Source organism: Hirundo rustica, chromosome 24 (genome assembly GCF_015227805.2).
Source record: "Hirundo rustica isolate bHirRus1 chromosome 24, bHirRus1.pri.v3, whole genome shotgun sequence".
NCBI lineage: Eukaryota > Metazoa > Chordata > Aves > Passeriformes > Hirundinidae > Hirundo > Hirundo rustica.
The window spans coordinates 2,786,013-2,809,200 of record NC_053473.1 but is presented as its reverse complement, the minus strand read 5'-3'; the positions used below and the strand labels follow the sequence as shown (position 1 = coordinate 2,809,200).

Here is a 23,188-nt window from a genome sequence, read left to right as displayed (position 1 = left end):
CCGCCCCGGAGCGCCCAGAGCCGTTTTCCGTTGGTTGACGTCACCGTCACTCAGAAGGACGCCCCGCCCCCGCCGCGCCCCGTCCCGTCTCTCCGCGGCCTCGGCCCGCTCCCGCAGGAGGTGCCCGGCGCTCACGGAGCCGCCGTCCATTGGCTGCTGTGGCTGTCACTCAGCTCGACATCCCACCCTCAGCCCGCCCCGAGGCTCACAGAGCCACCATCCATTGGCTGGAGTGGTTGTCATTCAAGGGACGGGCCCGCCCCTCTCCATCAGAGCGCTTGGGGCTGCTTAGCAGAGGGGGTTTTACTGCGCTGTGCCAGCGCCCTCACAGTCCGGCACGGCCCCGGCCCCGGCCCCGGCACGGCCCCGGCCCCCCTCACAGTCCGGCACGGCCCCGGCCCGGCCCCCCTCACAGTCCGGCACGGCCCCGGCCTGGCCCCGGCCCCCGCCTATTCGTTCTTCAGCCCCTCGGCGATGAGGTTGAGCTCGTAGCACCAGGTCTCGTAGCGATAGGCCACGCGGATCTGGGCCACGTTCGTCTTCCGTATGTCATTGCCATCGGGCCCGTCTTCCTGGTAGTTTTTACCCAGGAACTTCATTTTCTCCTGCCAGAGGCAAAGACAGCGGTACCGGCCTCAGAACCCCCGCTGGCAGCGCCCGAGGGAAGCCCTGAGCCCACGGCAGGAGCAGGTCGCCAATCTCAGGCCGTGGGCAAGGACCACCACAGGACACACACCTCGTGGGACAGGACACACTGCAGGACACCCCCTCTGTGGGACAGGACAGCCACGTTGTGGGAGAGGACACACCTCGTGGGACAGGACACACTGCAGGACACCCCCTCTGTGGGACAGGACAGCCACGTTGTGGGAGAGGACACACCTCATGGGACAGGACACACTGCAGGACACATCCATCATGGGACAGGACATCCCTCGTGGGACAGGACACCCCTCATGGGACAGGACACACTGCAGGACACATCCATCATGGGACAGGACATCCCTCGTGGGACAGGACACCCACCTCGTGGGACAGGCCGCACTGCAGGATGCTGTTCCTGGCGATCTCACACATGTCACAGGTGCTGAGCTTGAACACCTGGGCAGCGATGGCGTACTCCTCCATGAGGGGCTCCTGCAGCACAGGGTTAGGGGTCAGCAGCCTTTACCAGCACAGCCTGTGTTCTGCTCTGCAGGGGCTGTCCCAGAGCTCACAGAACCGCTGAATCATTGGGGCTGGAGAAGTTCTGCATGATCAAGTCCAACCTTCAACCAACACCCCCGTGCCACCTAAACCATATCACAAAGTGCCACGTGTTCTCGTTTTTTGAAAACTTCCAGGCACCGCTGCCCTGGGCAGCCTGTTCAGATGCTTGACCCCTGTTTCAGTAAAGAAATTTTTCCTAATATCCTACCTGAACATCTGCTGGTGGCTGGGAAGATGGCCCAGCATATGCTGGACCCTCTGCAAGTGCCAATGGCTGCCAAAACACCCGAGGCCCACACAGTGCCAGCCCCACAGCGCCAGCCCCAGTGCTCAGCTCACACTGTACCTTGGTGTAGTGAAACTGCATGGGGTCATCTGTAGAAAGGGACACCATGAGCCCTTTCTGGTGGAAGTCAAGCAAGGGATTCTTGGCGTACTCCAGGAAGAGGCTGTTGTTGCTGAGTGGGGACATGGCGATGGGAATTCGGGCCAGGAAGTACAGATACTGCAGCACTGGGCTCTGCAAAGATGAGCAGAGATGCCACGTTAGGGATAAAGTTGCTGCACTTTCCAGCTCTCCGGGTCACTCCTCACTTCAGGCCAGGTCCCAGCCAGGGAATTGTGTGCAAGGAGGGAGATGGGCCAGCCAGCTAAATGAGGCAGCTGTGAGCACTTCTGCTCTGCTGTGCCTGGGCTGCTCCTGGCAGCCTGCTCCACGTACCTTCTTGAGGTTGAGCCCGTGGGAGATGTTATCAGCTGTCATGAAGGCGGCCAGCAGGTGTGTGAGGGCCCCGGCCTCGCCGCAGTGCGGGCGGAACAGGAACGTGTTCATCCCACGCTGCCTGGGCACAGGGAAGGAGCACTCAGAGCAGGCAAACAGCAGGGTTGGGTGGCTGGAGCTGACTTCAGGCCCTGCTCTGCCCCTGCCATGAGACCCCAGGGATCCAGCTTGACTTAGGAGCACATTGCTCCTTCTCTTTTCTCCTCTGTGTGTGCAATAGATGCATCTCTGCAATCCCTCAACTTTCTCCCCAGTCCACCACACCTCCTACTGAGGGGTGTCTGGATTGCTCTGGGACGTGGTGCGCCACATACAGAGTGAGGAGAGCCCCACTTCTTCCACAGCAACAATCAAAGAACTGAGGCAGCCCCTTGGCAGATCCCAGGCCTCACCTGCGCAGGTTGTTCAGCACCAGGATGTTGGCATACATGTAGTAGATGTAGTAGGTGTAGGATGGGTTCTTCTGGGAAGTCCACTCCTCTGGCTTTGGGCTTTTAGTGCTGAACATGTGTCCACTGTGCTTGGACTCATCATCCACGCTGTCAAAGCCCGTGATCTGCTTGGCAAGGGAACAGAAAAGGTGCATCTCACACTGCCCACCTCGTCATGCACAGGTGGGCTCACTCTGCCCCACCACAGCTCACCAGAGCCCAGCTCTACCCCTGTGCCCCCAAGGACAAGGTGGGGCAAGGCTGCAGACCTCGCTCCTCACACCCCCCCAGGCACTGTCCAGGACTAGGAATAAAGCCCAGGAGATGAGTGGACAGCGATTCACAGCCCCACAGCAGCCAGCCCAAGCAGTCTGACCCCTTCCTGCACTTCTGGCCACACCACCCCTTCCCCAGAATGAGGCAGAGCCCACTGATGCCATTTTCCATGTCAGGGCCAATGCCCCATTTCTTGTGCACAAACAGGAATGTGAGTTCTCCCTACACCTGACAACAGCGCCAGGTGACACTCACATGACGTAGGAAGACACTCAGCTCTTTGTGGGCTTGGGGATTGACAGTTGCCTCAAAGACAGGAACAAAGATATATTCCAGCATTTTCCCAAAGTGGGGGAGGAAATTCTTAGACCTGAACACATCGCTGTGGACAGAGATGGGGATTAGTTGTTCCCAGAGGACAATATGGCTCACTGTCCCCACAGCCCTTTCAGGGATGAGGGATCTATAAGGCACAGTGCTCCCTCAGCCCCACAGCACGTACTAAATCCTGGGGACTTGGATCATCCACTTCATGTTGGGGGAATAGACCTGGTGGGTGTTGAACCACTTGGCCAGCTTGGCCCACTCGTCGGGCGACCGCCCGTAGATGGAGAGCCGGGGCTCCGTGTGCTGGTACTTGGCATCCTCCAGGTCAGAGCCAACCTCCTGCAAACCAGAGCACACCATGGCAAGGGAAGCCACAGCAGCAGCACAGCTTCACCCTGTTCTCCTCCCCTCTCTCTATACCTTGATGATGGTAGCAAAATACTCGCCGTTGATGGCATTCTCTGTCTTCAGGTAGAGGTCCCGCAGCTCGCTGGCCCCCACGGGGTTGTACTTGTCATTGAACTTGTCAAAGCGCTGGAATGTCTGCCGGCCCTGGAGCAGGGAGATGAGGCTCAAACACTGCCCTCACAGCTTGGCAGGGAGCAGGGACTGAGCCAAACGACCCAAAATGGCGAAACCAGGAGCTGCTGCGCCCTGACACAGATATTAACGCACACAACAAGTGTGGGTGCGCAGGGAAGGGAAAAGCCGTGGGGGCAAGAGTGATCTTAGAGTAAATGTCCTAACACTTACGGCATGGACATCCAGGGAATCCACTGTCAGGTCGTAGGGGTGCAGTTTGAGCTGCTGGAAAAGCTGTTTCAGGGTGAGCTGTTTGCCCTTGGCGTCATAGACCACGCGGTCGGCGTCCACACAGTAGGATTTCTTGATGAAGCGCAGAAGGTGCTTCTGGTTCATGCAGGCTGCAGCGTGGATGTGCGTGTCCACCTGGGAGAACAGAGGGGCAGCTTCAGGCTGAGATGCTCGGGTGCCATCCCAGGGAGGTGAACAAAGCCCCCAGGTGAGCACGTGGTGTGGGGAGCAGGGCTCAGCCCAGCGGGTGAATGCAGCCAGAGAACAACTTTGCCAAGAGCATGGAAGGCAGCACATTCCCATTCACAGGGGCAATGCTGCTGCTACAGACATGGGCTTTAACATCCAGTTCCCAGAGAGGGACAGGCACCATGACAGCTCCTCTCCAGAGTCCCTGGGGCTCTAAGCCTTGCCTTTTACCTTCCTGCAGTTGTAGAAGTCACGGTGGGGATTGTTCTTCAGCTCCTTCATCTCCTCCATCTCATTGAGCATTTCGTGCACTTGGAACTTGGACGAGAGGAACTTGAGGCGCCGGTGAGCGTAGGTCTTCCTGGTGAGAGCGAAGGGCAGAACAGTCACTGGGCTCCTCACCCCTCGGCACAGGGACATGGATTCCACCTGGGGTGGAGGAGCTCATGCTGGAGGTTCCTCCCCTGGCTCTATTACAGAGCCCTGAAGGAAGGCTGGCCAGCTGGGACCCTACCTGCAGGTCCTGTCTCCAGCCCCTTTGCTTAAGACCCAAGTCAAGAGAGCTGACAAGGGCTGAGGACACTTGGGCAGCCAGGTGTGTCACCAGCGTGTTCCTCCCTCCTCCCAGGAAGGGGAGGGGGCTGCCCTGACCTCCCTCTGCCCACTGAGGCAGGAGATGGCGGGTTGTGCACTTACACAGGCCCCTGTGCAATCAGGACCAAGAGGAAGTTCATGTCATCAATGAAGTGCTCCAGGCTGGGGTAGGGCAGGTCCTTTGGCTCGTTTCTCTCAGCCGCTGCCTTGTCTGCGTAGACATAAACTATCCCATCCTTCATCTGCACATGGTATCCCAGGTCCTCAGGGAGGTTCCCAGTGTCAAAGGGATCCTGCCCCTCCTTCACTGGCGGGGTGAACACTGCAGCAAAAGGAGAATTCCGTTAGGCTGCCAGCCCAAACCTCCCAGGCCTGCCTTGCTCCCACACCCCACACAGTGAGCAGGGACACCCACCACTGCGACACCAAGGAGGGGGCCTGGGCAAGTGCCTTGCACAGCCCTTTCCTGAGCCCTGCCCCAGGCTGAAGCCAGAGGAAGCCTTGGGGGTGCCTGGATGTACCTGGGCCAACGTCACTCGGTTTCCAGGACTCGCCCTCGATGGCGCGCAGGTACTGCGAGGGCGTCTTGGGGAACCTCTGCAGCGACTGCTGCATGTTCTTCTCTCGGATGCACAGCGCCCGGTACAGGCCTCTGCACACCACTTCAAAGTCTTCCACTGTCACCTGCAAGGGTGCTGATGCTGAAGGCAACCACACAGCTGGAGCACTGGTGTGTCCAGGAGACACCCTGGTGCACCCAGGTGGAGGGAGACTTTGGTCACGGCAAGATAAATGTCAAAAAACGGTTTGGGCTGGAAGGGATCCTAAATCTCATCTTGTTCCAGCCCCTGCTGTGGGCAGCGACACATTCCACTGTCCCAGGGTGCTCCCAGCCCCATCCAGCTTGGCCTTGGACACTTCCAGGGATGGGGCAGCCACAGCTTCTCTGGGCACCCTGTGCCAGGGCCTCCCCACCCTCAGAGGGAAGGATTCCTTCCCAATATCCCATCCATCCCTGCAGTGGGAAGCCATTTCCCCTTGTCCTGTCAGTACATAGTATTGTAAAAAGTCCCTCTCCAACTTCCTTGTCATATCACATAATTGTATCATATCTCATCTATCTCATCATATATATCTCATCAGATCATATCAATGTCCCACTGCTCTGCCTGAGCAGGACAAGGAAGGGATGAGAGGCAGAGACCCAGGCACGGCAAAGGGAAGCTCCTGGTTCCAGAAGCAGGGAATTTCGATGTCACCCCCTCTTGCATTCCTCACTGCAACCAGTAATTGGCCCTGAAATGGAAGCCAGGCCTGGGCAAAACATTAAAGCTATTTTTGGAGCCCAAGCTGAAACTGAAGCAGGAACAACAACATGCACTAACCCTGCGTGTCAGTGACTTTTGATTTACTGCACTGACAAGTGTTTGGAGCAGTCAGGAGAGGCTGGACTGGAGTAGGCTGGGAAATCAGCACTCCCAGCTAGGGCACTCATGGCAGGGGGAATGTGCTCAGTGCCTGAGCAAGGAGGGATTCCCAGATCCCCTCTGCTATGCAGCTCCAGGCTGAGCAACCCTCCAGCAGGTTCTTAGAAGCAGCACAAATGTAATAAGAGGCTGAGGAGGAGAGCGAGACGGGATTAGCACGGGATGTGATAACAGTCCTGGTCAACTGGCTGTAGGTGACCCTGCCTATACCAGGGGTTTGGTGACTTCCCTCAGCAGCTCTGGGATCCTTGGATGTGCACAGACCTCAGACAGACAGAGCTGTGTGCAAGCAGAGAGGATGTGACACAACGAGCACAGCCCGCCCTGCCAGGCCCTGCCTGGAGAATCCCATGGGGATATGCAGCATCCCACAGCTCCTGCTGAGGAATTCAGCTCTGGTGAGGCACAGACTGAGCTGAGAGACACCCTCCCCCCTGGTACAGTGCCCGTGTCACTGGGCACTGCTGAGGCACAGGCAGGGACCAGAGGGGTGGCCAGTACGGAAAGGGAGCAGCCATGGAAGTACCTACCCCGGAGGCATAATCCCCAGTGATCTGCACCCGCTGGAAGTCGGGCACAGTCTGGTACTGGGGGCAGGGGTACTTGGCCTCCTCAGTGACAGCCAGCCTGGGTCCAGAGCCCGGAGCCACGGGCGGTGCCAGCACGGTCGTCTGCATGCGGATCAGCTTCTTCCTGCTGCGGAAAGGCTCAGGAAAACAGCCCCGTTCCTGGTCACACACGGCTGCAGGGCCCGGGGCACTTCCCACAGTCGTGTTCCAGCTGGGCTCAGCGTGATCCAGCCCACTGGTGATTTCTGAGCCCAGCACGAACCAGCCCACTGGTGATTTCTGAGCTCAGCATGATCCAGTTCACTGGTGATTTCTGGGTGCAGCACAAACCAGCTCACTGGTGATTTCTGGGTGCAGCACAAACCAGCCCACTGGTGATTTCTGAGCCCAGCACGAACCAGCTCACTGGTGATTTCTGAGCCCAGCACGAACCAGCCCACTGGTGATTTCTGAGCCCAGCACGAACCAGCTCACTGGTGATTTCTAAACCCAGCACAAACCAGCCCACTGGTGATTTCTGAGCCCAGCACGAACCAGCTCACTTACAATTTCTAAACCCAGCACAAACCAGCCCACTGGTGATTTCTAAGCACCCGAAACAGGCGCTGCCAGAAGCACAGGCCACAGCACACAAAGCAGCCAGAGGCTTTGGAAGTTGCATCTTTCCAGGGTCCCCAAGTCTCCCTCCCCAACAGCTCCGTGGACATTGCTGTGCTGACACCCAGGGAACAGGCCAAGGGTGTCTTTCTGTCCAGCAGGAAAAAAAAAGTTGGAGAGGAAATCCTGGAGTACCTGACAGATGCCCTGGGATTAGCAAGGATTTATTCCACAGGTGTGTGAGCTGTGCCCGAGGGCCGTGATTTACATCCCCCTGATTGCTCTGGCCAGGAGGTGCAGGCTGTGCTCCTCTCCTTGCCCAGGCTCCTGGGAACTCACCGCTTTTCCACTGTGGCACTGGACTCCTGGAGCATCATGTGCATCGTCATTTCCTGGCGGGAGATGGGGCAGATCTCTTCCACATCAAAATGAGAGATTTCCCCCCTGACCTCCTCATCCTTCACCTCGGAGGCGAAGATCTTCTCGGCGAAGGAGCGCAGGGACTCGTCCATCTCTGCAAAGAGGATTTCAGTGTCCCACAGGGGGCTGATTCCCAGCCACTGGAACAGGCAGGTGCCCCTTGCAGGCAGCTCCGTGCTCAGCTGCCATTTCCTCGTGGCCCCCACACCCTAGAGAAGACTCTGAGCCACCTCCCAAATTTGCAGCGAGGCTGGGCCACACCTGGTGGGCTGGAGACACACCTTGATACCCCAGCAGAGCAGGGAAAGTACATACAGCCCAAGAGTGCTGCCAAAAGGCCCAGAGAGAAGCGGGTCCTTGGGAAGGGCAGTTATGGGAGCATGCACTGGGTGGAAGAGGGGAAAGTTGGCAGAGCCCTTACAGCCCCAGGGAGCCTGAAATGCTCTTGCTGCAGCAGTCAGGGGGAAGACAGAGGTACGGATGGGGCAGAGCTGGCAGCCCGAGCACTCAGCTCCCAGCCCACCGCGTGCAAAGGTGCCAGAGCCACCACTGGCACTGCACTGGCACAAAGCTGGAGCTTTATGGAGGAGGACAAGGAAAGCTGAAAGCCCTTCCACTGCCAACAAAACACCATAAAACAAGAAACCAAGGGTTTCCCAGAAGCAGATGTTTGCGTGGCAGCACAGGGGCGCTGACAGCAGGTTTTGGCAGCTCGACACGAAGCAAGGTGAGGATCAGCACCCAAGATGGACCTCAGCATCCAGTGACAGAACATGGTCACAGGTGAGGACCAAAGCAGAACAGACAGAGGATTCTCAACAGCATTCAGGGTGCCAGAATGATATTTAACAAATTGCATATTTTGGTGCTGTATCAAAGGACCAAAATGTGGGATCATTCCGTGTAACGCCAATGGGCAGAGCTGGCACTGCCAGGAAATAGCATTTCCCCAGCTGCTGAAGGATCACCATGATCTACATGATCTACATGATCATGTAACTGCTGCTTGATTCCAGTGATCATGTCTAAGAAGTAACACAGAGAGCATAGAGAAAACCAGCAATACTCACGTTTGTGTTCTGCTGTTTGAGATAAAACAGAGACAAAATAAAAGCTGTTGTGATCAGCTCCCCAAAATCTGAGCCTTTTTGCCTCATCACCTCATCAGTCTTTAAAAAGGGATTAGCAAAATAAGAGTTTAGCCAAAGCCTTCCACACCTGCCACTTATAAAAGAACCATAGGATCCTGGGATGGTTTGGGTGTGAAGGGACCTTAAAGCTCATCTGATGGGCAGGGACACCCTCCACTATTCCAGGCTGCTGCCAGTCCCATCCAGCCTGGCCTTGGACACTTCCAGAGATCCAGGGGCAGCCACAGCTTCTCTCGGCAGCCTGTGCCAGGGCCTGCCCACCCTCACAGGGAGGAATTCCTTCCCAATATCCCATCCAAACCCACCCTCTTCTGGCTTAAAACCATTCCCCCTTGTCCTGTCATGCCCTGCCCTTGTGAGAAGTCCCTCCAGCCTTCTTGTAGCCCCTTTAGGTACTGGAAGGAAAAGGCAGAGAAGGAGTTGCCACTTTGAGGAACACAAGGAAGTTCTACATCGTCTGTCCCACGACAAAGCCCCGGTGATGCCTCAGTGTGGGAACAAACCCCACTGCAGGTCCGTCCCACCCATCCACCCCAGTGTGGCTCTGGCCCAGCTGCTGCCTGGCACAGCCCCTGCTCTCCCTGCAGTGCCCAAGGTGGAGCGTTCTCTGGAGCCCAGATCCCTTCACTGGTGCCACCAGAGCCTGAGAGGTGCCAGTCCTGTGCTGAGGCTGAGCTGGGGTGCAGCAGGGACGCAGCAGGGACACAGGCAGGGCAGCACAGCCTCCTCCTGCTGACCAGGCCAGCAGATATTGCAGAGACTCAAGTAGCTTTGCTAATTTTTGCCCTTGACTCGCCCTCCTTTGTGGCCCTCAGGATGCGTGGTCATTTCAGAGATGCCGAGTTCCATCCCCCTGTGGTCACAGCTCCCCTTATCCCCCCACAGGATGAGACAGCTGAGACACTGCACCCCCAGAGATCCTCACTGCTGCTCAGACAGGGTGGCAGCAGCTTTCTGAGGGTGCAGCCCCTGCCCTTTCCCTCCGAGGCAGCAGTTCAGGCTGCAGCTCTGGCATCACAGCTGCTGACTTCCCAAAGCCCAGCCTGCGGAACACACGCTCCGGAATCCCGACCCCACGTATTCATTTGCCGACAAAGCAGCCCAGAAATGTTTCTTTTGACCTTTCATTTCTTCAGTGGACGCAAATTACACTCGGGAAAGTTCACAACCTCGCACCGACGGTGCAGGGCCGGGCTTTAACACCGGCTCTGTGCGCTGGGAGAGCGTCTCTCACAGCACGGCGATTCCAAACACGCTCCTCTCGGGGCTGTTTGGTGCTGTTATCACTCGGGGCTCTGCAGTCTCCTGTCACATGTCCCACACGTCCTGAGAGCCTGGCTGGCCCTGCTCCTGCTGCCCAGCTCCTGCTCCCACCCCCTCGGGGCTGCAGCTCCCCACAGCTGAGCTTCACCAGAGGTTCCTGAAGTCCCTCCGAGCCCTTCCACAGGGATTTCATGATGTCAGTACAGGGCCCATTACACTGCAGGTGAGACAACACCTTCCTTCAGTACAAGCAGAGCAAGATTCAAACAATAGCACGAATTCTTTACTGCTCTATCCAAAAAACGGCTCCAAGCAGGAAAAAAAATGCCCGAAGGCCCCGGTGAGGTCCCCTGGACACCACACATCCAAATCTCCCAGGCTGTGGGCCTGGAACCTTCCCTGTGGCTCCTTGGCTCACACTTGGCTTTCAGACCTACCTGGAATTCTCACCCGGGACATTGCAGCAGCGTTTGCAGAGCCTCAGTAACACCCCAGAGTCCCCAGGCACGAGGGGCCAAGTGACTGCCCGTCAGCCCAACACTAATTTTACTGCTTTCCCTTCCCTGTAACCAGACCCTCCCACTCCAAAAGGAGAGTGGAGATTAACTGTGGGACTATTTAAAGTGCAGCCACAAGCACTCGCACCGAAACAGGTGAAAGCGGGGCTCAGATTTAATGAATCTTTTTCTTCAGGTCACGGTTGCATTTTCCATTTTGTGGAGCGTCAGCTGGTGTCTGGCCAGATTTCTGCTTTCCAGGGCAGCTGCACCTTTCTAATGTGGAATTCAGTCTTTTAAGAGTGACTGAACCCGATGCCTTCTGTGCTGAACCAAAGGTTTAAAGGAAATTCCCAGTCAGAACAGGGGCTGTGGATAGGGACAAACCACGTGCTCTCACCTGAGCTGTTCAGAGGTTTTTGCTGAGGGAGGGATCTGTGTGAAAGCCTGGATTTTGCCATCAGGGCTGCCCAGATGTCCTCACTTCTTCCCAGGTGAATCCAATAAATAAAAGGAAAGTGCAAGGAGGTCACAGTTTGTTCCTGAGCTTTTCAGGAGCTGCCTTTTCCGAGCTTTGTGTCGTGATGTTGATCTGATAATCAGTTCTGCATGTGGTGAGCCACAACCAAGGTGTATCCGACAGAGAGCAGCCCTCAGCCAAGCCCAGGGTGGGTCAGGGAGCTCCTGCCTCCAGCTCGGGTCTGGCAGAGCAGCTCCCAGCTTGGGAGGCACCTGTGGCTTCATTTGAAGCAGGTTCTTTCCAGCAGATTGGCTTTGAGAGCTCTACCCTCCTTTAGGGTGTCCTCAAACCTTCTTCAGATCTCACCTGAGCTGGAAAAAGCCTCCTGTGGGAAGGGAAAGGCCGGAGTTTGCTGTGCCCTGAGTGTTGCCAGGATAACTCTGAGCTTCTGATTCAGATTCCTGGTGGGAAGTGGTGAAACTGAACAGGTCAGGAGGATAAAAGAGTTTTGATGTGAAGCAGAGTCTTCTGTTTGTTTGTGCTTCAGTTCTTGATTCTTGATGGCATTGGAAAACTGCCCTGGAATAGGACAGAACATTTGGGCACAGTCTGGCTGTGGTTTAAAGGGTGGCTTTGGCCAGAGCATTGAAGGGAACAGAAAAACCCCTGGAACAGACACCGTTATTTGGAATTCCATCATTCCAAGGAATTCCTGCGCCATGCTTTTCAGGAACAGCTATGGAAAGGCCTTGCCCAAGAAGAAGGCTGGAATAGGTGAGAGAGTCACTTGCACAAATAAAACAAAATAAAATAAAATACAGAGCTGGAACTAACAAGGCATGGACTTTGTCCTTAGGAGCACAGGAATCTTGTGGCACAGCCAGTGGAGTGGGTTGAGCTGAGACCTGGCACAGCTTCTCCAGCTGAGGTAATTTCCACAGCATCCAGAACCTCTCTGGAAGAGATGTGCCCACTGTTTGATGGGCACAACTTCAAAACAAGCTGGATGGCAATTGAGAAATTCTCCAGAATTTAGGGAATTTTAGCCCCACTTCCCTGTCATTCCCCAAGAATATAAATCTCCCTCCCTCCAACCTGCAGAGGTGCAGCACCAGGGCAAAGCCGGGATGCTGCTACAGCGTTGGTCTCCCTCTCAAGCTGATAAAATCTTCAGGTTCTGAATTCTTTTTGCCCTCACCCATCCCCAAATTTGAGTCTCCACACCACATTACTGTTCATCTGTTTCATTCAAGGTCCGTGAAATCTGTCTCCTGCTTGTTTGCTCTCCCACAAGGACTGTATCTGCCTTTAACCCTCCTTGGGAATCTTGGGATTCACATCTGAAACCAAAAATAACCTTTAGGATACAGAGGTCGTCTTCCTCAAGAGAAGAATCTTGATCATCTCTTGATCCCTCAGCTTTTTTAATCACGGGGTCATCTTGGGTGGGCTCATGGTGGAAATCTGAGTAAAGCCTGGGCACGCTGAGCTAAAGTTAGATCCAGGGCCGGTGCAAACTCAAGGGCTGACACAAACAGCCTGTCTTCTCACTCTTTTCCAGCTGCAAAGGGACTGATCCACACCCAGAGGCTTTGGAGCGCCTCTAAACCCTCACACTTCTACCCCTGAGCCGCCCTCGTTCCGCCCAGGCCCAGCCCAGGGAGAAGGGTTGGACGTGGCAGGAATTGGGCAGCTCGTGTCCCTGAGCAGCATCTTCCTCCAGCCTGCCCGGCCTTGTGGGGCGAGCTCTGCTGCAAAACGGCTTCAGTTCCTGAAGAGGAGGAGCATGAACAGAGAGGGGGCTCACCAGAGCGCTCCTGGCTGCGCTGATCAGCTCACCCAGGGCTGGGGAAGCCCTCAGCGAATTCTCCTCTCCCCGCCCTGCTCTCGGTCATCCCCTGCGCGGATCCCCTGGGGCTGCCGCCCTCTGCTCCAGGGCACAGCCAAAAGCGGCTCCTCAGCAGGGAGATGCTTTGTAGGACCAGGGAACAACCCCACAGCAGGGAAACTGTTGGAGCCCAGGGCATTCCTTTGGCTGCCCTGGAGGGTCAGGGACCTGGGCAGGGGGATCTGGGACCCCAGCCCAGAGCCCAGAGCTCAGAGAGACACTGGATTTGATTTCAGTCCATGGGAGAGGCTTCTTGCACTGCAGGAAGCATTGCAGGCCACAAGAGTGTAAAAATAGTAGTTTAGAATATCACGGGGTGAAAAAACAGTGGGTTTGGGATTTTTGGCATTGGAGTGAATGGGGCAAGATGGAGAATTTGGGGCGTTGTCTCCTTCTTCTTCTTTCTTCTTCCCTCACTCCATTTCTGCAGTGACGTTGGCACAAAGTAGTCAGTGAGAATTGGGTCAGAGTAAAGATGACCTTTTTAGTAATAGTGATAGACATTGGTAATAAATAGTAAATAAAGAATACATAACAATTAGTATAAAAGATAAGGACAGCCCAGAGACAGGAGGAGTCACCAGATGTCCGAGCCGCGGCAAACATCTTTTGGACACTGAGAAAATTGTAAGATAAGAACTAATAAACGAAGCACGTAACCTTGAAGACTCCGTCTTTCCCTGCGTTTGGCACAGAGCTTTGCAGAGGGCCAGGACTCTAAAACCACCTGAATGCCGGGGAATTTAAACTCCTGCAAAGGAGCCCCGACAGAGAACCTTCCCAAGAAAGCAAGAACCCCTTGGGTTACCCCCACCTGCAGTCAGGGTGGGACTCCCCTGGGGACAGGGGGTGACTCCGCGGCGGCAGGAGCTGTGTGCCCCTCTTCCTGGGGCTCTGCTTTTAAACCCCTGGCACCAAACCCAGCCTGGGCTCCAGGTTTCAGATGCCAGCCACAAGGTTTGAGGAGAAATACCCTCGAAGCACATTTGCTGTGTGGCCTGACACAATTTGCCTTCTTTGCAGGAGGGAAGGCAACAGGGAAGTATTTTAGAAGAATCAAGCAATTTAAAAGCCTAACAGAGCACGGTTTGGGCACAGCAGTAACTTAATAGCTGGTTTTGCCATTGGAATATCAAACAAAGAAGCTTCCCTCTCCATTTTTTTTGTGTAAGTCAGCATGAGGGACCCCCACTGCAAACAGGAATTCAGCGGCAGCAAAATGCAGAATGGTGAAGTCATTAAAACCGGACTCTGGACCAAGCCTGTGGCAGGTCTCAAGGCCACTCTCACTGCTCACTGATGCTCTAGGGCACGTCTGTGATGGAGCTGACCCTGCCCCAGGACAGAATGGAGTAAATCCCACCCCACAGATACCCCACAGGCACGGGGAGAAACCTCCCGTAACCCACTCGTGGAGCCCGTGCCCAGAACCCAAAGAGAACAACCAAAGAATTCCAAGTTTATTCTTTAAAAAAGTTATTTAAAGAAGCAAAATAATTTACTTCAATTCAAACCAAAAGAGATGCATTATTGAAAGCAAACAATTAAACAAAGTAACAACAAATTAGCCCTTGGGTTAAAAGTCCAGATCCCAACATTTCCCGACCATCCTGAGGGTTACACACTCAAAGGTTTGGGGTTTTTGAGGAGCACAGACAGGTCAGAACGTGATTCAAACTTCCCCTGCTCTCCTTCCCCCACAGGCCTGAGGCTGCTTGAAATCCAATTCTAAGTCTGAGCTGTACTAAAAGTGAGGGCAGCTTAAACATCCTGGTTAAAATCCAAAGTCCTGGCAAGGACAAGGACATAATCTGAGCAGTTTGAACAAGACCGAGGCTTGGGGCACAGGGAGGAACAGCCAGAGCTCCAGCGGCTCCTTGCAGAGCTGTGCTCAGCCACAGCAACAGAAACATCTCTTACAGTCATTGGCACCTGGAGGTTCTGAACAGGAGCTTTACCCTTTTTTAACATTTTACCTCAAGAGTTGTTCGTGCCCTGCCCAGCCAGGGCAGTGCAATCAGCTCGGCACTAGTGCAGCGTTGTGCAGTTCTAAATAACAATATTTGGACCAAATCTCCTAAACCACCTTTTCCAGGGACCTGTCTTGTGCAAAACCTTCTGTGCTTATCTTCTAAATCGTTTTTCCAAAAGTTCACAGGGTTTTGTCCTTCCAGTTCCTGGCTGCCACCAAACCCAGAGTTCTCTGTGAGACAGCTGGAAACAAATTGCAACCATTCAGTTCACACTCCTGACGAGCACAACGCCCTGACTTTGTGTTTTTTGCTGGATTTGGAACTACACTGATGGAGCTGAAAGTATCACCTGTGCAGGTTAGCTCTGCAGCATCCTAAAAACTGAAAAAAAACCTCCTAAAAACCTTTCTGAAGGTTCCAAAGGTGACACTAATGCAGACCTATCCTCACCAGGGCGTTTTCCCTTTTCAGGTTTTATGGAGCCCAAGAGAAAGGGAACAGCAAAGAGAAGCAGATGAATTTTCCAGTCAGTTCCCACACATTTCTGAGAATTCCCACTTTTGGAGCTCCAGCTGGTACATTTTAATGCCGACCAGAGCACACTGAGCATTGCTATGATGAACCTCATCCAAACAATTCTCCAGGCTGACCACACAGCCTTTGAACATCAAATGCCAGAGGCTTCCCATGGCCACAGGCAGCCGTGCTCTGAGCAATCCTGCTGGCCAGGAAACCAATTCCTGCACTTCCCAAGAAATCAAACCCCACCCAGGGAGCTGGAGGACGGAACGTCACCGCTCAGCGTCCTCACCAACTGCGCGCTGCCCCTTCCTGCTGGCTCTGTGTCACCAGATGTGCATCCCAAAAGCTTTTCCTCATTTTCCCAGGGTGTTTTTATGAACTGGCTGCCCCAGTGCCACACACCTCTTCAGAGCAGACCCTCATCTCCAGCCACAGGGAAGGTTTTGGCACAAAACTCCTCCTGACAAAGCTTTCTGAGCCCTGGCAGCTCTGTCACGTTTAACTGCAGCATGAGATCGCTCCTGGAGTGGTTTGGGCTGGAAGGGGCCCTAAAGCTCATCCCATGGGCACAGACACCTTCCACTGTCCCAGGCTGCTCCATCCTGGCCTTGAACAATTCCAGGGATGGGGCAGCCACAGCTGCTCTGGGCAACATCACACAAACTGAGCTCGAGCCACGGCCAACGGTCCCCACAATTCTGCCCAACATCGTGTGCACCTTGCTGGAAAAGAATACTTTACATTAATTTTCTTGGTGGGTTTAGTTCGTATCAGTCACGTCAGACAAAGTTAAAATAAATTGAAAAAAAAAGAAGTATTTTATAAGGATTATCACGGATAAAGGAAATGTGATGCAAATTGATCCTCTTCATTCCCAGAGGAGAATTAAGTCTGTAAGTAGTGAAGGAAGCAACATTAACAGGAGAGAATTCTTCTCTCTCTGTTTACTGATTTCTAACGCCCGTTTGAAATTGAGCACTCCAAATTAAGACGTGTGACTGACACCAGGCACCTGAAACTGAGCCTCCTGCAATTCCCTGCTGCCGGCTCTGACCGAATGCTCCCTCTGTTGGCCGAGGGCTCCTTCCTCCTCCTCCCCAGAGCCGGAACGGAGCTCCCAGAGCTGGGCACTCGGCTCCCCTGCGCCAGCACAGCAGCAGAACGCAGTGCCAGCAGCACAGGACCAGGGCAGGAGCGGCACTGCAGGCAGCGTGCCAGCAGTGACCACTCCTGAGCACCCAGGTGAGGAGGGGAGGGTGTTTTGTTCCGGGAAGAACTCACCCAGCTCACAATTCCCTCAGCTGGAGGCTGCCAGAGCGAGCTCAGGATTCCCACCAGTCTGTCCCACACCTTCTGTGAAGCCATCACTGAACTCATCTCCTTCCTCATCCTGCAAGGATGCTGCAGCCAGGAGCTGGCTCAGGTGTGGCTGCTCTCCCCTTCATCACAGAATCCCAGAGTGGTTTGGGGTGGAAAGGACCTGAAAACTCATCTCAAATCTCATCCCATCTCACCCCAGCCCTGCCCCGGGCAGGGACACCTCCCACTGTCCCAGACTGCTCCAGGGATGGAGCAGCCACTTTCTGCAGCCCTGACAGAGTCAACCCCAAACCCCCACACTCCTTCCCTGACAAGGAAACTCCAACTACATTTTACAGTCTATAGAGACATTTTGAAGAGACTCTTTACAGTCTGTGGTAAGAAAATAATTCAGGAAAAAAAAAAAAAAAAAACCCAAAAAACAATTTGCAAGTTACAGAGAGAGCTGAATAGCAGCTGTCCAAAGCAACCTCCAGTTCCCAGATTTATTAGTGAGGAGCTGCCCAGAAATGCTGGCAGTTCATGTTAAAAATGAACAGCTGACAGGTTTGGTCCAACTTGGAAGAGATCTGAATGCTGCAGGAAAACAATACAGAATACAAAAACTGTTCCACCCACAAAGAAAGCAAAGCACAGACGCAGCGTGTCCCCTCCCTCGTCCAGGAGTCTCACAAGCGCCTGCTGAACCTTCCAGCCTCCAAATTCCTGCTGGAGGATCCTGCCAGGCACAGATCACCCACACCACACTTGCCTGCTTGAGACAACGAGCTCCCAAGAAATTCCAGTTCCTTGGGGTTTTCCTCAACCCAAGGGACAACTTCAAATCTTCTTAGCAAACAGGCACTTAGTTAGGAAAGGCTTTCCTTTTTATTACAGGAATGGAGGATCGGGTAGGTGGCACTCCTGGCACTGGAGGTGTTTCACTTTTGCTGCACAGGTGTCACCCAGCTGAGAGGGGACAGGGGCACTCCTGGTGGCACCACGCCCTGTGACATCACCCTGTGCCACTCCTCTGACAGCACTGCACGGAATCCAACAGACAGGGGACACACAGCACTTCTAGCTTTTACTCTAGAGGTAAAGTGTCATCTTTTTCACAGCATTTAGTCTCTACAGTTCACTTCTGTGACTGGTTTCCTTCTTGAACAAAGCCAGGTAACACAGTGAGGAAAGAATCCCAGCACATCCAGAGGTGCTGCTGCTCCGTGAGCTGAGCAGGGAGGTAGATGCCATGGATGTTCTCTTCAGATGGAGCACGGAGAAGGACCTTGTGCCAAGGAACTCTGGTGCCCAGAGTCTGTCGGTGGCACCAAAACACTGCAGGGATCAGCAGGAGAGGCAGCACAGGAGATCCAGGCTCGTCCAGCAGCTGCACCTGAACCGCGTTTTCTTGGCATCTGGAACAGAAAGGCACCTCCAATTAGCACTAATTAGCTCTGTCCCGCTCTGGGGGGGGTGTGCAGTGCAGCACAGCAAGTCCTGAGCTGGTCTGTGTTCTCACAGTCACGAGCAACAGCGTTCAGGGAGTCGCTGAAAGGAACTGCCCTCAGCTGGGAACTCGGATTTCATTGTTTGATTTGGTCAATCCCGGAATCAGCAGGTTCCAGAGGAACACGGCTGGAGGGAGGCAGTGCAGGAGTCGATCACTCAGGGGCACAGCTGTGCACACCCCTCTTTCAAGGTGTCCCTTCAGAAATTACACGTTCTCCAAACAGTCCAAATGGTTTCCCAAAGGAAGGGGACGGAAGGAATGACACAGAGGGTCACACCATGGAAATCGGTGGAAATCATGGAATGTTTCGGGCTGGAAGCAGCCTTAGAGATCATCTTGTTCCATCCAGCCATCAGCCAAAGGGGTGACGTGAATGAAAATTCCTTTTCTTAAGCTCTGTCGCCAACTTAAGAGGGGACTTTTTCTTTTTTTGAGCATTAAAACCTCATAGGAACCAAATCTCCTGGAACCAACAGGTTCTAGAAAAGAGGAAAACCCCTCCTAGAGCAACCAGCATTTCTAAGCCACACTTCTCAAGTGCTGGGAGGCGAAGAGGCCAGTGAGAAGTGGAGCCCCAGCTCACCTTTCACATGACAAGGCAGGACAATCCCATGCAGCCCTGGTTCCCATCCTCGCTGCTGTTCAGCTTCTTCATCCGGTACTGCCGGATCTCTCTCACCAGGGTGTAAAAAGCATCTTCCACACCCTGAATGCAAACACAAGGCCCGGTGTTTTCTTCCCTGGAGCTTTCAAAACCACTGATCTGCCCATCCCAGAACCCCTTCATGGATGTGAAAGACACAGTTCTGCAGGAAGAGCAGCACCCAGCTCATCCCGTGGCTCCTAAGAGGAAGAAACCCACGTGGATGTCCCAAACCCTCCTGACTCCTCCTGGGGTAACAACCACTAAAAGAAACATGGAAACCTCAGGGAGGTTCCATGCAGGAAACAAACTGCTCCTTGCCTAATTTTAGAACTCTCAGAATTCAGCTCTTCGGGATTTTCTGGCTGCTGCCAGATGAGTTGCACCTTCCCTGCTCCGTTCCCCTGCTGCAGGCAGAGCAGGGCTGCACAGCCCCACGCGGCCAAGGCGCCTCTGCAGCAGCCCATTAGTCCAGTCTGGGGAATTCTGTCTGCAATCATAATCTGCTAATTGGCATTCACTAACGAGCCAAGAGGACCAGGCAGCTCTGGGGTGAGCGAGCTCAGCCTCTGACACTCCCCAGGGCGAGCAGCTGGAACTCTGCTGCTCCTCCTGCCAACGCCGCTGCAATTGGCTGCGATCAAAATTTTTAACATCATTTGAAGCAGCAGAAAGTAGCTGGGTTTCTTTTCCTTCCGTGTGTTTTGTGAGGCTTTATAAGAAGGTATTTATTTATTACAATGAAAATGTGGGTTTTGTTTGAGACGTAAGAATTGTGTTTTAGGAATTGTTTTGCAGGCATTTGTTTCTTACTGGGAGGTATTTTTATGATTTTGGAGGTTTATTAAAAGGGGGTTTTGGTGGTTGTATTTATTGAACGCTTTGATAGTAAAGGTGAATTTTTTTTTGTGTTATTTTTTTTCTTGTTACATAATTTTCCACAAACCCACTGTAGATCTCTTTCTCTCTGTGTTTACTGGTTTCAGTTATGTTTATTATTTTGAGTATATTTTTTTCCCTAGTTACTTTTTAAGTTTTATTTAGTAACTTCAGGGGAGTTGAAATTTTTTTATCCTCTATGTTATTTATCAACACTTGAAATGAAGTCAGGACGAATCTGAAGTGATTCCTGTACTTGAAAGAGCCCAGAACTCTTTCAATCTAAGAGTGAGCGGGGAAATAAAAGCTAAAAACTGTAAAGGGATTGAAAAAAATGCTTTTCCTGTAAATAAGGCAAAAGCACATGGGCAAATGTCATTCCTGCATTTCCCAGGAAGAAGTCAGGCCCTGGGAGAGCCCCTCACCTGTCTCGTTTTTGCAGAGGTCTCTATGAAGGGGATTCCGTAGCTTTTTGCCAATTCTTGGGCCTGTTTTGTGTCCACTGTTCTCGTGGGCAGATCACACTTGTTCCCCACCAGCACCATGGGCACGTCATCCGAGTCCTTCACTCTCTTGATCTGTTCTCTTCAGGAAGATAAATTAAAAAAAAAAAAAATAATAGGAACTGTTTTCTAAACATAAAACCTGGTTTTAGTTCAGTATTCAAACAACCTTGTGCCACAAAAAACATATTAAAGGTGAGCAGGGCCTCAGGGATCAGCAGGATGGCAAAGCACTTTGTACACCTCCTCTTCTGCCCACGGATAACTCCACGCTGGATTTCTCACCCATTTTCTTAGGGATGACATGCTGCAGCTGTAAATGGCAGCTGATTCACAGGATCCCAGAGCAGCTGGGGTTGGAAGGACCCAGCCCAAGCCCTCTGCCTGTCGGGGGCTTACCCCAACATTGAGGTGGTTTCAGGGTCCTTGCTCCCCTGCGCAGCTCTGAGCTGAGCCGAAGGAAGAGACGGAGTTCTCAGGTTTAGATTTTTCAATGTTGCACACTTCGTTTATTGTTTCTTATCTTACAATTTTCTCGGAGTCCGACAAGATGTTCGCAGCTGCATGGATTCCTCACGTCTCCCCCCGAGCTGGGCTGTCCTTATCTTTTATACTAATTACTACGTATTTCTTATTTACTATTTCTTACCAATGTCTATCACTATTACTAAAAAGGTCATCTTTACTTTGACCCAATCCTCACTAACTACTTTGTGCCACGTCAATGCAGCAATGGAGTGAGGGAAGGAGAAGGAGAAGAAGAAGGACTCAACGCCCCAGATTCTCCATCTTGTCCCCATTCACTTCAATGCTAGGAACCTAAAACTACTATTTTTTCATTCTGTGATAAGCTAAACTACTATTTCTCACATTCTTGTGGCCTGTAAACCTTCTCTCAGTGTAGGAAGTTTTTCCCATGGACTGAAATCAAAGCCAGTGTCTCTCTGAGCTCTGGGCTGGGGTCCCAGACCCCCCTGCCCAGGTCCCTGACTCTCCAGGGCAGCCAAAGGAATGCCTTGGACTCCAACATCTGCCAAGGCAGGGTCACCTGGAACAGGTGACCACATCCTGGTGGGTTTTGGATGTGTCTGGAGAGGGAAACTCCACAGCTCCCTGAGCAGCTGTTTCAGGGCTCTGCTACTCTCACAGAAAGAAATCCTTCCTCATGTTGAGGTGGAATTCTTGTGGTTTAATTTATGGCCACTGCTCCTCGTCCTGGGCACCATGGAAAAGTCTGACCCTGTTCTCTTGGCACCCCCTGGAAACATTTACACAGATTGATGATATGATTAACACAAAAAACCCTAAAAACCATCCCAACCTTAACTGACTAAAGGTGGTGGTGCAGCCCTGGCACAGGTGCCCAGAGCAGCTGTGGCTGCCCCTGGATCCCTGGGAGTGCCCAAGGCCAGGTTGGACACTGGGGCTTGGAGCAGCCTGGGACAGTGGGAGGTGTCCCTGCCCATGGCAGGGGTGGCACCGGATGAGCTCTAAATTCCCTTCCAACCCACCCCTGTCTGTGATTCTGTGCATTCCCTATGTTATTTATCAACATGACCCACTTGAAAGGAAGTCAGGACGAGTCTGAAATGATTCCTGTACCGGCCCAGCCCAGAACCCTTTCAAGCTAAGAGTGAGCGGGGGAAACAAAAGCTAAAAACTGTAAAGGGATTGAAAAAAAAAAAAAAAGCTTCTCCTGCAAATAAGGCAAAAAGCACAGTGACAAAACCTTCTGAAAGAAACGGGAAATGTCACATTACTGAGCCTTCACCGAGGCCCTGCAGCGCTTCTCTCTGCAGCGTCCCTGCCCCGTCCCCGTGTCCCCCGCTGGCGTGGCAGCCCCAGCCCTACCTGTAGAGGTTGATGTCGGCGAAGGATTTGCTGTTGTTGATGGCGAACACGCAGAGGAATCCCTCGCCCGTCCTCATGTACTGGTCCCTCATGGCGCTGTACTCCTCCTGCCCCGCCGTGTCCAGGATGTCCAGCAGACACGTCTCGCCATCGATCACCACCTGCTTGCGGTACGAGTCCTGCAACACACGGGCACCGCCGGGTCAGCCCTGCCCTGCCCTGCCCTGCCCTGCCCTGCCCTGCCCTGCCCTGCCCGCCCCAGCGTACGCAGCAAAAACAAAAACAGTGATGATACTAAAAACACGGAGAGGAGCTTTTCCAGCTGTTTCACAGAAGCTCTGGATGCACCTGGATCCCTGCAGGTGTCCAAGGCCAGGTTGCAGCCTGGGACAGTGGGAGGTGTTTCTGCCCATGGCAAGGGGTGGAACGAGATGAGGTTTAAGCTCCCTTCCAACCCAAAGCAGTCTGGATTTTGCGATTCTCATCCGTCTCTGATGAAAAACTACCAGTATCTAAAACTACGGTATTTTAAATATTACCCAGACTATCACATCTTACACCATACCCCAAATGCCCCGCTTTAAATGAGCCTCTAAACCCTCTCATCCTTTGTTACAAAACACAGAACTCCTGTCACTTTAAAGAAATTCCTCAACGGGAGAACGAAAAAAAAAAAAAAAAAAGGAAAAGAGTACCGCAGACACCCTCCCCGTGAGCAGAACCCACGCCCTGCACAGAGCCGTGGTGGCCTTTCTGGTTGCCTTTTCGGTTGCCTTTTCGGAAGCCCCGGGGCAGAACGGGGCAGGAGCCGCTCCCAGAGCCCTGCGCTGCGCCGCCGGGACCTCGCGGCGGCTCCGCCCTGGGCTCGCCAGAGCTTCCCCCGCGTCCCGCACCCGCGGCCCCGCGCACCTCGATGGTGGGGTCGTACTCGTCCACGAAGTGGTTCTGGATGAGCTGGATGGTCAGCGCGCTCTTGCCCACGCCGCCGGCGCCCACCACGACCAGCTTGTACTCGGTCATGGCCCCGCGGCCTCGCCGGGCCCGGCCCGGCCC

At 53.6% G+C, this 23,188-nt stretch overlaps 2 protein-coding genes across 4 annotated transcripts; both read right to left on the bottom strand.

The window, feature by feature from the left end:
- Positions 1-411: 411 nt before the first annotated feature.
- AMPD1 (adenosine monophosphate deaminase 1) lies at positions 412-11,029 on the bottom strand. Of its 2 annotated transcripts, none has more exons than XM_058423442.1 (15): positions 11,005-11,029; positions 7,613-7,787; positions 6,638-6,803; positions 5,142-5,304; positions 4,723-4,942; positions 4,258-4,387; positions 3,778-3,972; positions 3,445-3,576; positions 3,200-3,363; positions 2,953-3,079; positions 2,383-2,546; positions 1,931-2,051; positions 1,556-1,729; positions 1,027-1,137; positions 412-605 (listed from the first exon to the last, which is right to left on the bottom strand). In XM_058423442.1, the coding sequence occupies exons 2-15, from the start codon at positions 7,783-7,785 to the stop codon at positions 450-452; spliced, it is 2,196 nt and encodes a 731-aa protein (XP_058279425.1). In that variant the 5' UTR covers positions 7,786-7,787; positions 11,005-11,029; the 3' UTR covers positions 412-449. The 2 variants fall into 2 exon arrangements, with proteins under 2 accessions (XP_058279425.1, XP_039941771.1); XM_040085837.2 differs by lacking the exon at positions 11,005-11,029 and adding an exon at positions 10,545-10,676.
- Positions 11,030-14,428: 3,399 nt separating this feature from the next.
- NRAS (NRAS proto-oncogene, GTPase) lies at positions 14,429-23,188 on the bottom strand. Of its 2 annotated transcripts, none has more exons than XM_040085644.1 (5): positions 23,045-23,188; positions 22,136-22,314; positions 20,207-20,366; positions 18,843-18,965; positions 14,429-18,738 (listed from the first exon to the last, which is right to left on the bottom strand). In XM_040085644.1, the coding sequence occupies exons 1-4, from the start codon at positions 23,153-23,155 to the stop codon at positions 18,846-18,848; spliced, it is 570 nt and encodes a 189-aa protein (XP_039941578.1). In that variant the 5' UTR covers positions 23,156-23,188; the 3' UTR covers positions 14,429-18,738; positions 18,843-18,845. The 2 variants fall into 2 exon arrangements, with proteins under 2 accessions (XP_039941578.1, XP_039941577.1); XM_040085643.2 differs by having other exon boundaries at positions 14,429-18,164.

Coding starts and splice junctions, on each gene's coding strand:
- AMPD1 (XM_040085837.2), bottom strand. CDS start 10,566: ATGTCCCGGGTGAGAATTCCAG. Junction 3,577..3,777: donor ATTCCCTGGATGTCCATGCC/GTAAGTGTTAGG, acceptor TCCCTGCTCCAG/GGCCGGCAGACATTCCAGCG. Junction 3,080..3,199: donor ATCCAAGTCCCCAGGATTTA/GTACGTGCTGTG, acceptor CTCTGTCCACAG/CGATGTGTTCAGGTCTAAGA.
- NRAS (XM_040085644.1), bottom strand. CDS start 23,155: ATGACCGAGTACAAGCTGGTCGTGGTGGGCGCCGGCGGCGTGGGCAAG. Junction 22,315..23,044: donor AGTACGACCCCACCATCGAG/GTGCGCGGGGCC, acceptor CGTGTGTTGCAG/GACTCGTACCGCAAGCAGGT. Junction 18,966..20,206: donor CCTCTGCAAAAACGAGACAG/GTGAGGGGCTCT, acceptor GTTTGCATTCAG/GGTGTGGAAGATGCTTTTTA.